Below are 14,010 nucleotides of genomic sequence, written 5' to 3'. Positions count from 1 at the left end.
CAGGGCCAGGGCCATCTTTAGGCCCGGGTTCAGCGCCAGGGACATGTCTCGGGCCAGGTCTGGGCCCCGCGCAAGGCTGCGGCTGCCGGGGGTGCCCGCTGCGCCCCGTCCCCCCCCGTCCCGAGGGCCCCGGCGTCCGCGGCGGCGGCTGCCAACAGCCCGCGGGGGCCCCCCCGGTCCTCCGGCGCTCGAGGGGGCGCCCCTGCCCGTTCCCCTGCCCGCCCTCGGCTGGCGGCGCCGGGTGAGTCCTGGCGGGGCCGTCCCTTGCGGCGCTCCCCGAGGGGGGATTCCGGTGGGGCCGGGCCCGGCGGCGGGAGCGGAGAGGTGAGGGGCAGGGAGGGGGTGTGGGCCGAGGGGCAGGAGGGAGAGGAGAGGCCGTGGGGCGGGAGGAGCGGGCAGGGCTGCGGGCAGGGGGGCGGCAGCAGCCCCGGGCCTGCCTGCCGGCCCTCAGAGGGGCCGCCCCGCCGCTCTCTCCCCGCAGGCTGCTCCCGGCCCCGCCGCCCGGCCCCGCGGCCGCTGGCTCCTGCGCCACGGGCTCCGGCACGGTGGGGAAGGGACGTTTCCCTCTCTGCCCTGCCGCCCTCCTCCCCCTCCGCCGCCCAAAATGGCCCCGAGTTGCTCTCAGCCCCCCAGCTTGGGTATTTTCCTCCGGGAGACCGTCCCCTCCCCGCCCCCGCCAGCCCGGGAGCCGTTTTCCTCCCCATCCCGCTAACGGCACGGCGACAGCTGCGGAGGCCCGGAATGAGCCTCTCGGCCGGTGCCCGCCCAAAGCCAGGCGGCCGCCCACCCCCTCTTCCGTGGCCACCTCGTTTTCCCTTTTCTGGGGCTTTTTTTCAGCGACATCCGAACGGATGCAGTTTTTCCCGGAAGCCGGGGTGCCCCCAGGCCGGCCGTCGCGTTTGTGGATAACAGGTGAGGGGGCACCTTTACACCGCGTCACGGTGGGGAAAACGGCACCGAAAGATCCCCCTCCCGAGGGGGAAGGAAGGACTTAACTCGTTATCCCGCTCCTTAATTAGTGACATGAGTTGCTCGCCTGCGCTGAGCTTCCCCATCATTATCAGAGTTGTTTCTAGGAGGGTGGTGGTGTCCCAACCTGTGCTGTGGCTATCGTGGTGCCCCTCACTCTGGGCCTAATTAACAGAGCTCATAATGAGGGTAGACCTCGTTAAGCCAGGTCTTTCCTCGCTGCAGGATCCAAAAGAACATGGTGGATCTGAACAAGGAGATGATGAATGAAGTGGGCATCAGAGAGGTGGGAGACATCGTTGCCATCCTCAGACATGCCCGAGTCGTGTGCAGGCAGGTACGGGGAAGTCCTGCCGGCTCGTTCAGCAGCAGAGTTTTGCCTCGAGCCTTCTTGTTCGCCTCCCCACAGCCTGAGGGGGGAGAACCCTTCCCCGTGGTTTTTTCCTCCGGGAAATGCGCAAGGCGGCCACCGAAGGGCTCTGCCCCAGCTCCCCCGACGTTCAAGCCGAGCTGCGCCGCAGCGCCGGTAGCGCTGAGTGCGGGGGGGAGGTTTCTGGGAGGTGAAATCCCCTTGCACGATTAACGTAATTCCCTTCCAAAGGAAGGGCTCAGAGGATGGCTGCCCTCCGTGCGCTCCCGGGGGAAGGACCCCTCCTGAATTCAGCTGACGAGATGGACGCTTGTCCCGCTCGCCCAAGCCCCCGCGGTCCCAGAGCTCGCCCTCACTGCGCTGCCCCCCTTGCAGCCGCCAGCCGGACGATCGCCGCCAGCCTGAGCAGAGACTCGCCTCCCGCCGCCCCGCTCCCGCAGCGGCCCCACGCCTCCTCGATCTCCGTCCCCGCCTCCAACGCACCGGCCGCCGCGAAGGCAGGTAGGGAGGGGCGACGGATCCCGGCGGGAGCAACGCCACAAGCTGCTTTTTGCTTTGTGTTTCCTGCTCAGGGGCCCCCCAGTCAAATTTTAACAGCCCCTTTGGGTCCGGCGGTGGGTTTGTGAGCCAAGCACGCAGCACCCTTGTCTCTGAAATGGAGAGACAGGGATTTGAGGGGTGGTCCCCTCAGCGGGCGAGGCCTCGGCTGCCTGGCTGCGCTCCAGCAAGGTGTCTGGGGGCAGAGTCCCTCAGTGGTCCCTACTGGGACCGGTAGGATTTGACAGCTTTGCTGCCCAAACAAAGAAATAGACTGGAACAGCAAATCTTTGTACTGTTAAGCAGGTATTCCTGGTTAGTGGCACTGGGATCGCCCCGGGGATTGTCCACCATGAGGCCTCCCAGAAATTAGTAAGGGGCATCGGTTTATATGCACACAGATCATGCATATTCATTACCTTTCCTGGAAGGGATGTTTTATGATAATGAGTGCCCAGAATTCCTTCACATAGTCCGAGCATGTGTAGGGAAAACAGGGTGGGGGTCTTTGGTAGTCGAGGGAAGAAGTAAGTAGTCTTCTTCACGGTGTTTGAAGTCAAGTCCAGGTGTGTCCTTCCTAAATCAGCAGAATCACCCTCCCTAGAACAGGGTCTCTGTGTCTCTTTGTTCGAGCCCCCTTATCTTAGTTTGCCCATTCTAGGAGTTGCGCAGGTGTCCACTGAAGGCCTTGAGTCTGCTCTCAGGGATTTCCGTAGGGAGCCTAACGAGCGTCTCAACCTTACCTCAACAGACCTAAACCTAAACCTTACCTAAAGGGACCTCGGGAAGCAGCTGAGGAGAAACTTGACTTGAGAACCAAACGAAGCAAAGCACAAGCCAAGCTTTTGTATATCACATCCCAGTTTAGTCTTAATAACTGTCAGAAATTCATTTGTTTGAGCCCTGTCAGTGGGGACACGGAGAGTGGGATCAAGTGCACCCGCAGCCAGTTTGGGGGTGACCTCAAGCTGAGCGGGGCAGGTTGATGCTCCAGAGAGAAGGGATCCCAGGCGAGCGGGGCCAGGGGAGGCTGTGAGGGGGACTGGGGGGGCTGGAGCACCTCCCGTACCAGCACAGGCTGAGAGAGCCGGGGTGGTTCAGCCTGGAGAGGAGGCGGCTCCGGCCAGAGCTTAAAGCAGCCTTTGCATGTTTGCAGGGGGCTGCAGGACAGGGCGGGGGGGCTTTTTATCAGAGGGTGCAGAGACAGGCCGAGGGAGAGCGGTGTGAAAGTGGAAGAGGGGAGTTTTCCATCAGAAACTCTTGCCGGGGAGGTTGGTGGGACACAGAACGGGCTGCCCGGAGCAGCTGTGGGTGCCCCCGCCCAGGCTGGACAGCAGAGGGAGCAGCCTGGTCGAGTGGGAGCCGCCCCTGCCCACGGTAGGGGGTGGGTGTCTTTAAGGTCCCTTCCACCCAAAGGATTCTGTGATTTTGCGGCTGGGGGCAGCTAGAGGCGGGGGGAGGGTGTTTGCAGAGCCCGGTGCTGGGGGAGCTCTGTTGGTGCCAGGCTCAGAGCTCACTCCAGCCCAGGATGGTGCCCAAGCGCTCGTAAAACCCTCCCACCCCCTGAGGCTCCTTGCGAGGAGAGCTCTCGATTCGCTTTTCCTTCGTCCCCCCAGGATTATGCGACACGGCAGGAGAACGTCCAACGGTCCCGGTAAAACGCCGGCGGGTGACGGCGGAAATGGAAGGGAAATACATCATCAACGTGCCCGGGGCACCACGCCGAGGACGAAGAAAATCCCGCAACAGCAAGCGGCTAAAGGTACCAGCCTTTGGGGGGGTTGATGTTCATTTTCCCTTCCAGAAGCCCAGCTGAGCCCCAAGTTAGCCTGTCGTTACGAATCCTGTGAGGATTTTCGCATCCAGAGAGCGACTGGGCAGCAGTTGTGTTATGCCAAGGAGATATTAACTGACCACAAGCTGTAAAGGCTCCACTCGCGCCCGTTTAAGCCTTAGGAAGGAGGGGACGGGTGGCCATCTGCACGCTTTTGACAAGTGAATTTTATTTTGCCGGTGCCCCAATGGTAGGACGGGGCTGAAAAGCCGCGAGCCCTCGGCGCTGACCCGGCAGAGCTTCATTTTCCAGGGAAGCCTCCAAAAACCCACGTTCTCCTGAAAACTGCAGGTCTGCAGAGGACATCTGTCTTCGACCGGCTGGGAGCCGAGGCGAAAGCGGACACGGCCACAGGAGGGAAGGTGAGAGGACGTGGGTTTTCAGCTGCGGCTCCGTGTAGCCGTCGCTCTCGGCAGCTGGGCCAAACCCCACCGGGATCCCGGCATCAGGGTCCTCTCCCCCGGGATTATATCGGGATTTGCAGCCTCTCGCTCGCCGCGGAAGGGCTGAAGGAGCCTTGAAATAACGGGGCAGTGGTGGGGAAACCCCTGGGAAAAGCAGGAGGGAGCCACCAAAGGCAAGTGGATCCCCAATCCCTGGGTGATCCTCATCTGCGCTGCTATTTTGACCCCTTTAATGGGGGGGGGGGGGCGGGATTCAGGAGGTTTTCTCTCTCCTCTAGAGGCAAAAAGCTCAGCACGGAAGTCTTGGGGGTGTAAAACAATTTGCAGACTCAGCCCCTCGAGACAAATCCGAGGGAATATGATGTTATGGGTGATGCAGAGACCTGCTTTATAGCCTAGTCATTAATTGACGCAGGCAGCATTTTGCATCGTTACATCCCAAGAGGGCTGGTATCCATCTGGTCTCCATCCCAGGGGCAGAATTCGGGGGGCAGAGGGTCAGGGGAGGGTAAATGGGGGTGCGGGTGCTGACGGGCTCCTCTCACCTTGTCTCCCAGCCCGCGGGGGTCTTCAGCAGACTGGGCGATGCCTTGGGGACCGATGGGGACAAAGCCACCGAGAGCGACGACGACTGCTCCGTGCTCCAGTACGCTGGCGTCCTAAAAAAACTCGCCAAACCTCCCCCTAAGGAAAGCTCTGAGCCGGGAGGGACCGTCAAGGCGAAAGCCACCAGTTAGGAAGCCAAACCGGTCCCCGTCACCGCAGCCACCCAGCGACCGGGTCACAGGAACGCCGCCGGTAGCCGTACGGCAACAAAACCGTCACCGGCGTCGTCTAAAATCGGCGGCGGCAGCGTTGTGGCAGTGCCGGTCGAAGCGCGGGGTGGTGACGGCACCAGCACGAAGGATAAAAGCGAACCCGAATTTTGGGTGAGAGTCAGAAGGACTTGGGGTCCCTGGTGCCCCAGATCATGGGTGCTGGGGGGTCCCTGGTGCCCCAGGTAACAGGTACTTGGGGGGTGGACTCTTGGGTTCCCCCCAGCCAGAGGGGGCTCGGGGGGGCTGACGGAGCCACCGGGGCCCTGGCAGGCAGCCGCACGCCGCACTACGGCTCGCAGACGCCGCTGCCCGACGGCAGCCGCACGCCCGCCCAGAGCGGCGCCTGGGACCCCAACAGCCCCAACACCCCCTCCGGGTAGGTCCGGGGGTCCCCCCGTTTACCGGTGTTGCCTTTAGGGTAAGAGCTCACTTGGTAAGAGAGAAATCCCCTTGCGTTCTGGCCGGTCCTCAGAGATCAGAGGGGCGAGGGGCGGCTGGACTTGTCCCTTAACAGGTGTGACATGAAATTGGTATTAATATACCAGTCGGGACTGGGACCCTGATCCGAGCCAGCCCCAGCGGGCACTCAGGAGAAACAGTCAGATTCACGGATAGCACGGTTTGTTTTCATGCAGCGTTGACAGGTTCCCTGAGGCTGCCTACGATAAACGCACAAGCTGCAGGTTGGCTCTAGAGCACTACAGCAACCGAGAAAACCCAACCCGGAACGATTGCAGTCCCACACACACAGTTCCCGCGGATGCACTGGGCGTAGCCCCCTCTGGGGGGGCGAGAGCACGAACCCGTGGGTCTGTCCCTCCGCTTTGGTGTCGGGTGGTCGTCCCTCCAAGTTGGGTGCAGGCTTGGGGGGCTATTTGTGGTGGTAGGTCGGGGTGAGCGGGTGGGGCTGGAGTCCAATCAACATTCTGTCAATACTGACCCAGTTTCGTGGTGCCAAGGGGCACGGCGGGCTTCTGTGGGAAAAGGAGGGAGGACGGGAAGCAAGATGGACTTGGTACAGTGGGTGCAGGAGAGAAGGGAGGGTGAGCACAGAGTTTGTGTGTCACCACAAAAAGTCATATTTGAAGGGAGCCGAGCAGAGGAGGAGATAAAATCCCGAGTAAAAGCCTGGCTGGCTGGCCGGGCCCAAAGAGCTGTGGGGAAGGGAGTTAACTCCAGTTTACCACCAGTGGCGTCCCCCAGGGCTGGGTGTTGGGGCCGCTCCTGTTTAACACCTTCACTGATGAGCTGGACGAGGGGCTCGAGTGCCCCCGCGGTCAGTTTGCAGGTGACACCCAGCCGGGTGGGGGTGTTGGTCTCTCGAGGGTGGGGAGGCTCTGCAGAGAGACCTGGCCAGGCTGGAGCCATGGGCTGAGCCCAGCTGGGGGAGTTTCACCGAGGGCAAATGCCGGGGGCTGCCCTTGGGCCACAACAGCCCCAGCAGGGCTACAGCCTGGGGGAGGAGTGGCTGGAGAGCTGCCGGTCAGAGAGGGACTGGGGGGGTTGAGAATCAGTCGATCAATCCATCGGGGTTTAGCCCCGCGTTCCCCCCACCTCCCCACACGATTGCACAGGGACGCAGCCTCAGTCTCCTCCCTGTCCCCTTTCTTTTGCTGCAGGTGGCATCAGCCCGTGGCCGCAGGAGCCGGCCGAGGCAGGAGTAGCTCTCTCTGGCCCCCCGCCCCCTCCTGCGCCCTGGCAGCACCAACGTCAAGGCCAGCGACATGAAACAGTCACTTTTATCTTGGCGTCCGGGATCAAGAACAAGCTCTGCCTGTAGGAGAGCCAGCCCCTCTGCGAGGCTCTCAGACACACCCTGCCACCCCCCGGGACGGCCGCAGAGCCTTGGCTCTCCGGCTGCGCCAGTAAGGAGCGTTTGCCCGGTGCCGGCGGCGACCCCCCGATGGAGCCTTCGTGCCCCGATGCTGCTCGAGGGCCACCACCTCCTCTCGAGGGGCCCGAAGATGCAGCCACCGAGTCGGGGCCGTCCCGGTCCGCGGGCGGCTCCTGAGGAGAACAGGCACCCGCCCTTGTACCCCCCCACCAGCAGCAGCGGGCCGGGGGGAGCAGGTGAGTGGGGCCGGCGGGGGGGCGGGAAGGGGTCTGGGGGGGAATTGAGAGGACAGAGGGGGCGGGAAGGGGTCTGGGGGGGAATTGAGAGGACAGAGGGGGCGGGAAGGGGTTTGGGGGGGAATTGAGAGGACAGAGGGGGCAGGAAGGGGTCTGGGGGGGCACATTAAGGGCTGAGAAGGGACATTGAGGGTGAGGAGGGGTAGGAGGGGGTGAGAGGGAGGTGCTGGGCGGGGACAGGGGTTGAGGATGGGCTGGACGGGTTGCGGGGGAAATGTAGGGGACAAATAACTTGGGGAGACATTAAGGGGACCCAGGTGGCCACAGGGGACTTGGCAGGGGGGTGTCCTGCAGAGGGGACCCCAGCGCACCCCCTGACCCCCCGCTCCTCTCCCCCCAGCTCTGCCCTCCCAGCTGCACCCCAGCCCGCTGGAGCCCTCCCTCTCGCTGGTGCCCGGCAGTGCCCAGGGAGGGGGACCCGAATGGGTTGGAGGGAGCGACAAAACCTTTCTCCCCGTGCCCCCCCGTATCCCTTTTGGGGCCCACGCCCCCCTGCTCCCCCAAAGCAGAGTGGCCTCTTGGGGCAGTGAACAGCCCATGCGGTGCCTCTGGGGGCTGGGAGGGGGCTGCTGCCACCCTGACACCACCCACCCCCCCTTCCACTCGCTCCCTGTAGCTGGCTCGGGATGGAGGCTGGGGGGGCAGCAGGAGCAGCACCCCTTTGTGTTGCACCCCCCCGTGCTGCTCCCCGCCCACCTGGGGCCTGCTGGGGGGGCCCCCAACCCCTTGACCCCACTCGGCGACCTCCCCTTCGGTGCTCAGAGACATCAGGTGGGTGACGGGGATGGGGGGGGCAGGTCTGGGGGGAGGGGGGGGGCGGTGGTGTGTGTCCTCAGGGTGCGAGGGGGCAATGTGGGGGTCCTTGGGGATTTGGGGGGAGTCTGGAGTTGGGGAGTGGATTTGGGGCTCTTAGCGGTGGGGGGGAAGATGCTGGGGTCCATCAGGGTTGGGGGGTGCAGGTGGGGGGGTCCTTCAGGATTTGGGGGCGTCCTGTGCTGTGAGGTGGTGGGTAGGTGGGGGGGTCCTTCAGGATTTGGGGGCGTCCTGTGCTTTAGGGGGGGGTGGGTAGGTGGGGGGGTCCTTGGGGAGATGGGGGTGGGGGACTGGATGAATTTGTGGTGTGTTTGGGGGGGGGGGGCAGACACTGGGATCCTTGAAGCTCCTTCACCCTGGGGTCTCTTTTCTTGGGGGGAGGGGGCCTCCTGGTGGGTCCAGCCTCCACAAATCAGCCTTCTGTGTGCCCCCCCCCCCAGAGCCTGTGTTTCGGCTGTGGGGGGGCCGGGGGCTCCCCGGGGAGCCGCAGCGCGGGGCAGCAGAGCTACTCGCTGCCCGTCCACACCTCGGCCCAGGCCCCGCTCGCCTTGCCCCAGGGTACGTCTTGGGGGGGGACACGGACCCCCCCAAACCTTGGGGGGAGGAACTCTGAAACCTTGGGGAGCCCCTGAGTGTGGGGGGAACCTGTGCCCCCCCCCTTCCCTGGCAACAGGGTTGGGGGGAGATGAGGGGGCTTATGAGAGGTTGGGGGTGGTACAAGTCTGGGGGCCCCCCCTCACCCCAGTTTCTGTACCGCAGCCCCCCCAGTGTGTCCCCTCCTCAGCACGGACCTGGAGATCAGCGCCATGCTGGAGCCGCTGCATCTGAGCATGATGGAGCACGCGCTGGGCCGTGAGGGGGGGGCCTGGAGGGGGGGAGCAAAGGGACGTGGGGGTGAGTCCAGGGATGGGGGGGCACAGTGGGTGGACAGAGAGACACAGGGACAGGGTGAATTTGGGGACACAGGGGGGATGGGGGGTGCTGGGGGGGGACACAGGAAGGGGTTTTGGGGGGGCGGTGTAATGGGATGTGGCCCCACCCCCAAGATACCCCCTGACACCCCCCCGCCCCCACTCGGATGGCACAGACAAGACCTCCACCATCTGATGGCCCTGCCCCCCCCTCCCCAAATCGGGGGGTCCCACCCATAATCGCTCTCCCCCCCCCCCCCCCCTCCCCAGGACCCCAGCGCACCCCCTGACCCCCCCCCCCTCCTCTCCCCCCAGCTCTGCCCTCCCAGCTGCACCCCAGCCCGCTGGAGCCCTCCCTCTCGCTGGTGCCCGGCAGTGCCCAGGGAGGGGGACCCGAATGGGTGTGGGGGGTGGTGAAACCCCTGTACCTGTCCCCCCCTGCCCCCCTTTTGGGGCCCACGCCCCCCTGCTCCCCCAAAAGCAGCGTGGCCTCTTGGGGCAGCGAACAGACCGAGGAGCCGGCCGGCGGCTGCAACACCTTCGAGGAGGAGGGCAGCGGCATGAAAGGTGGGGTTTGGGGGGTCGTTTGGGGGTGGGGGGGCTCATAGGGACCTGTCACCCCGTGTCACACTCCTGTCCCCCCCAAGATGTCCCCTCCTGGCTGGAGAGCCTGGGGCTGCGGGAATACACGGCGCTTTTCTCCCAAATGACGTACGAGGAGATGATGAGGCTGACGGAGCATCACCTCGAGTCACAGGTGACACGGGGTGTCGCCCCCCCCCTCCATGTCCCCCAATGAAGGGGGAGACACTGTCCCCCCCTCCCCGGTCACTCTGACCCTGCTTGTCCCCTCCTTGTCCCCGCAGAATGTCCCCAGGGGCGCGCGGCAGAGGATCCTCCTCAGCATCCAGAAGCTGCGGGAGCGGCCGAGCGTCCTCAGGGCGCTGGAGAAGGTGGGACGGTGACAGGGTGGCCCTCGGGTCCCCTGGGGTGGCCTCGGGGAGGCCCTCAGGTCCTCAGAGGTGGCCCCGGGGTGGCCCATGTCCCCTTCTGCAGCGCAAGGGCTGGCACGGGGTGTCCTTGTTCTCTTGTGTCCTCAGGGGTGGCACAGGGTGTCCCCCACATCCCGGTGTCGCCAAGGGTGGCACAGGGTGTCCCTGCTCCCCCTCATGTCCCCAGAGGTGGCACAGGGTGTCCCGTGTGTCCCAGTACCCCACGGGTGGCACAGGGTGTCCCCGAGGGTGTCATAGAGTGTCTCCTATGTCCCTCACGTCCCCAAGGGTGACCCAGAGAGTTCCTCATGTCCCCAGGGCTGGTACAGGGTGTCCCTTGTCCTCAGATCCCCAGGGTGTCCCCACATCCCTGGCACCCCTCCCCGTGTCCCCAGCAGTGGCACAAGATGTCCCTGGTCACCCCTCCCTGTGTCCCCAGGACTGGGGGTGGGGGGGTTTGGGGTGTGTGTCCATGCTCTCCCCCTCAGTCCCCACGTTTCCCCCCCCCTCCTTAACACTCCCCCCCACCGTCCACAGCGCATCCTATGGGGGGGCAGCCTGTGGCCGGCGCTTCAGGAGCTCCGACAGATCATAGTGACCCCCATTAAAGCCAGCAACGCCGCAGCCCCCGTCCCTTACGGGGACATCCCGAGGCTGTTCACTTGTGTCATGGGCAAAGGTGAGACACCCCCCCACACCCCAATTTCTTTTTTTCGGGGGGTCCCATGGTTCTGGGGGGTGTGTGTGTGGAATCAGGGTGTCGGGGTCCCTCCCTGACCCCCGACACCCCCCAGTTTGCATCCAGTTCCTGGTGTCACGGCCGGACAAGGAGAACATCATCAGTTACCTCGAGCTCCTGGAGCAGTGCCAGGGCCACGAGGTATGGGGGGGGCTGCGGGGACTTTGGGGGGTCTTGTAGGGCTTGGGGGGGGGGGCTATAGGGCTGTGTGACCCCCCCCATATGCCCCCTTCCCCCCCCAGGCGTTCACAGAGACACAGAAGAAGAGGCTCCTCTCCTGGTGGTGGCAGGTCCAGTGGCTGCTCCGCACCTTCCCACTCGGTGCCGATCAACAGCTCGCCCCAGGCCCTGCTCGCCCTCCCCCAGGGTACGTCTTGGGGGGGGACACGGGCCCCCCCAAACCTTGGCGGGGGGGAAGACAAAACCTTGGTGTACCCCCTGAGTGGGGGGAGGAACCTGTGCTCCCCCCCTCCCCTCCGCACCCCCCATCCTACTAGGGCGGGGGAAGATGTTCTGGTCGTGGTGTGGGAGGTTTGGGGGGTTCAGAGTGCCTGGTCCCCTCCCTAGGAGGGTTGGGGGGGTCGGGTACAAATCTTGGGGCCCCCCCTTACCCCAGTTTCTGTTCCGCCCCCCCTCAGAGCGTCCCCTCCCCGGCACGGACCTGGAGATCAGCCCCACGCCTGAGTCGCTGTTCAGCATGGTGGAGCAAGTGCTGGGCGGTGAGGGGGGTTCGGGGGGGCAAAGGGACGTGAGAGGGGTCCGGGGACGTGGGGGGGGTCCAGGGACAGGGTGGGGACATGGGGGGAGACAGAGACATGGCAGGAGGGAGTATGGGGGGGACACACATGGGGACAGGGTGAATTTGGGGACACGGGGGAGGATGGGGAGCACGGGGGGGGCGCTGGGGGGGGCAGGAAGGGATTTGGGGGAGGGGAGGGGTGTAAGGGGATGTGGCCCCCCCCAAGTACCCTCTGACACCCCCCATCCCCCCGCAGATGGCTCAGACAAGACCTCACCATCTGATGGCGCCGCCCCCCCTCCCCAAATAGGGGGGTCCCCCATGACCCCTCCCCCCATGACCCCTCCCCCACTCCACGGGGGGGTGTCACCCCCTCCATGACCAGTCTCGCTCGGTTCCTCCACCCCCCCCACCCCCAAAATAAGCGGCGGGGAAGGGGGGTGGGGATTAACACAGACACCCCCTGCCCCCCCTTTACCCCCTCTCCCCCATTTTTGTCGGTTTTCACCATTTTTAACAATCCCAAATCTTTGCGGTTTTGATGGGTTTTTCAGTTTTTATTCCTTTTCTCTTCATTACTGTATCAGTACCCCAAATGATATTAACGTATATTAATACGCATTAATAATATCATTATTATTTACAGCCCAAACTGAGGGACACGGCGATGCCCCCCCTTCCCTCCCCTCCCCCAGGGTGGGGATGCCCCAGGACCCCTCCCCCGTCGGTACAGCCCCCCGCTCCCCCTTTGTACCCGCAGCGCCGCGGCCCTTTGCGATAGAAAACGTTATTTTAGACACAAGTTGTTAGGAATAACTTTAGTTCCGGCTGTGGCTACTAACCCTGACTACGTTATTAAAGAGAAAACCAGAAACACCCCCCAAAGTGCCTGGTTTTTCCCCAAAACGGGGAGGGGGGACACGCCGCTCTGTCGCTGGAGGAGTCGGAGGCGTCGCTGGGGCTCTCGTCGTCCTCCGAGGCCTCGCTGGGGTCAGGCGGGGGCTGTGCGGGGTCCCCCCCTCGCTGCCCCCCGGACTCTTCCTCCTCTTCCTCCCCCTCCTCCTCGTCGCTGTTGCTGCCCAAAATCTCCCCCTGGTCACGAGCGGCCCGGGCGGTGTCACTGCCCCCCCCCGGAGGTCCCCCCAGCCACCTTCCTCCTCCTCCTCATCTTCGGCCTCATCCTCTTCCTCGCTGAGGGCCGAGCCCCCCCACCCCGCTCGCTGCTGCTCCCGGAGCCTTCGGCCCCCTCCTCCTCCTCCTCGCTGCCCTCTCCCCCTTCGCTCTCGCTGCCTTCCTCACGCTCTTCGTCTGGAGGAGGAGGAAGAGGAGGAGGGGAAGAGATTATGGGGGAGGGCGTTGGGGGGGCCCCACACATTCTGCCCCCCCGGGTCCCCCTGTTTGGCTGATTAGGGATATCGATTAACCTCCGACAGCAGAGTGGAAAGAGCCGGCGTCTTCTGCTGCAAATAACTCCAGAGTGTGGGGAATAATACAGAGCCCACGGAGTGAGACAAGGGAGAGCAGTGCAACCAGGAGAGCACAGGGCAACGCCTCAGAGCATCCCTGCCCGAGAGAGAGCACAGGGGTTAAGGCAGATCCCTCAGCCCTTGCCCCCGCTGCCAGCCCCCAGCCCCGCGGGCAGCCCCGGTTCCAGCGAGGGTTTGCAGAGCCTGGCCCGGGCAGGGGGAAATCCTACGCGGTGCCTCCGCCCGGAGCTGAGGCCTCCAGAGGCGCTGGGAGCGGGCCCGGCCTTCTAGCCCCAAAATCAGCCCGGCAGGAGAGCCGGCGCCTTTGTTTGGAGCGGGAATATCTGGTTTGGCTCTCACAGGAGATTGCCCCCGAGCCTGGCCAGGGCTCAGGGGAGAAGCTCAGGGGTTTCCCTGCTCATCTCTTGGATCACGCGCAGGGTCTCACGGGTACGGCAGCGGCACGAGCCCGCGGGACGTCTGCCCAGCCCCCGTCCCCACCCGCCACGGCACCGGGCGCTCCCAGCATCAGCGCCAGCCCAGGGCAACGCGCGCGGCCGGTAACTCCACGGTGCCGGGGGCCCCCGGCAGCCGGGAACAGCGTGGCCGCCCCGATGGCAGCGTGGTCGCCGGGAGCAGCGTGGAGCAGAACCTGCCTGGCAGAGCGAACACCTCGTCCCACGCCGAGGTACAGCCGTGGGGGGGCTCCTGGGCGTGGGTGCTCGGGGACACCGGGTGCTCGGGGCCTTTGCGTCCCCCGGGTGCTTTGGGGCCCTGGATGCTCGGGGTCCCTGGTGCCCCCGTACCATGAGTACCCAGAATCCCGGGGTGCTCCAGGTCCCTGGGTTGCCCATAAACCCCAGAAAGTCGATCTGCTCTCCTCTCACAGACATCCACACCTGTGATTCACCGAGAGGTAGTTAATGGTGTTAATAATTTTTTATTGTTGGTGGTTGGTTGTTTATCTGAGAGCCTCTGTAACGGTGCCGCTCACCCCCCCATCCTTCTCCCCGCAGGACGCTCCGGTGACGCGGCGCGACCCCAAGCGGCCAAGCGCCATCCCTGTCCCCAAGGATGGGCCCCAGGGGACAGACGGGGACTCCCCCACTGTGCCTGGCACACTCCTCCCGGCACAGAGCCAGGAACACCCACATCCCTGCTGAGCCACCGCGGCAACCCTGGCAAACCCCCTGGCAGAGAAGAGCTGCCCAGAGACCCTCCTCTTCCTCACCTTCAGCCACCCCGACCAGCAACACCCGGCTCCACGCCGGGAGAGAAGAGCGGAGCC

General features: G+C 64.5%; 1 protein-coding gene across 5 annotated transcripts; it reads left to right on the top strand.

Annotated features, from left to right (window-relative positions):
* The first annotated feature begins 4,869 nt into the window (after window positions 1–4,869).
* On the top strand, window positions 4,870–12,135 carry LOC141974088 (uncharacterized). 5 transcript variants are annotated; one of them, XM_074933340.1, is made up of 14 exons: window positions 4,870–5,043; window positions 5,203–5,308; window positions 5,568–7,002; window positions 7,403–7,833; window positions 8,316–8,433; window positions 8,635–8,769; window positions 9,102–9,353; window positions 9,434–9,543; window positions 9,653–9,739; window positions 10,316–10,457; window positions 10,573–10,658; window positions 10,760–10,884; window positions 11,156–11,236; window positions 11,513–12,135. In XM_074933340.1, exons 3-13 carry the CDS (start codon window positions 6,657–6,659, stop codon window positions 11,199–11,201), a joined length of 1,878 nt encoding a protein of 625 aa, XP_074789441.1. In that variant the 5' UTR covers window positions 4,870–5,043; window positions 5,203–5,308; window positions 5,568–6,656; the 3' UTR covers window positions 11,202–11,236; window positions 11,513–12,135. The 5 variants fall into 5 exon arrangements, with proteins under 5 accessions (XP_074789441.1, XP_074789442.1, XP_074789440.1 ...); XM_074933341.1 differs by lacking the exon at window positions 5,203–5,308 and having other exon boundaries at window positions 6,552–7,002; XM_074933339.1 differs by lacking the exon at window positions 5,203–5,308.
* Window positions 12,136–14,010: the final 1,875 nt, after the last annotated feature.

This window comes from Athene noctua, unplaced genomic scaffold, assembly GCF_965140245.1.
Source record: "Athene noctua unplaced genomic scaffold, bAthNoc1.hap1.1 HAP1_HAP1_scaffold_31, whole genome shotgun sequence".
Taxonomy (NCBI): domain Eukaryota; kingdom Metazoa; phylum Chordata; class Aves; order Strigiformes; family Strigidae; genus Athene; species Athene noctua.
The sequence above is the reverse complement of the archived record's forward strand: the minus strand, read 5'-3'. Positions and strand labels throughout refer to the sequence as shown.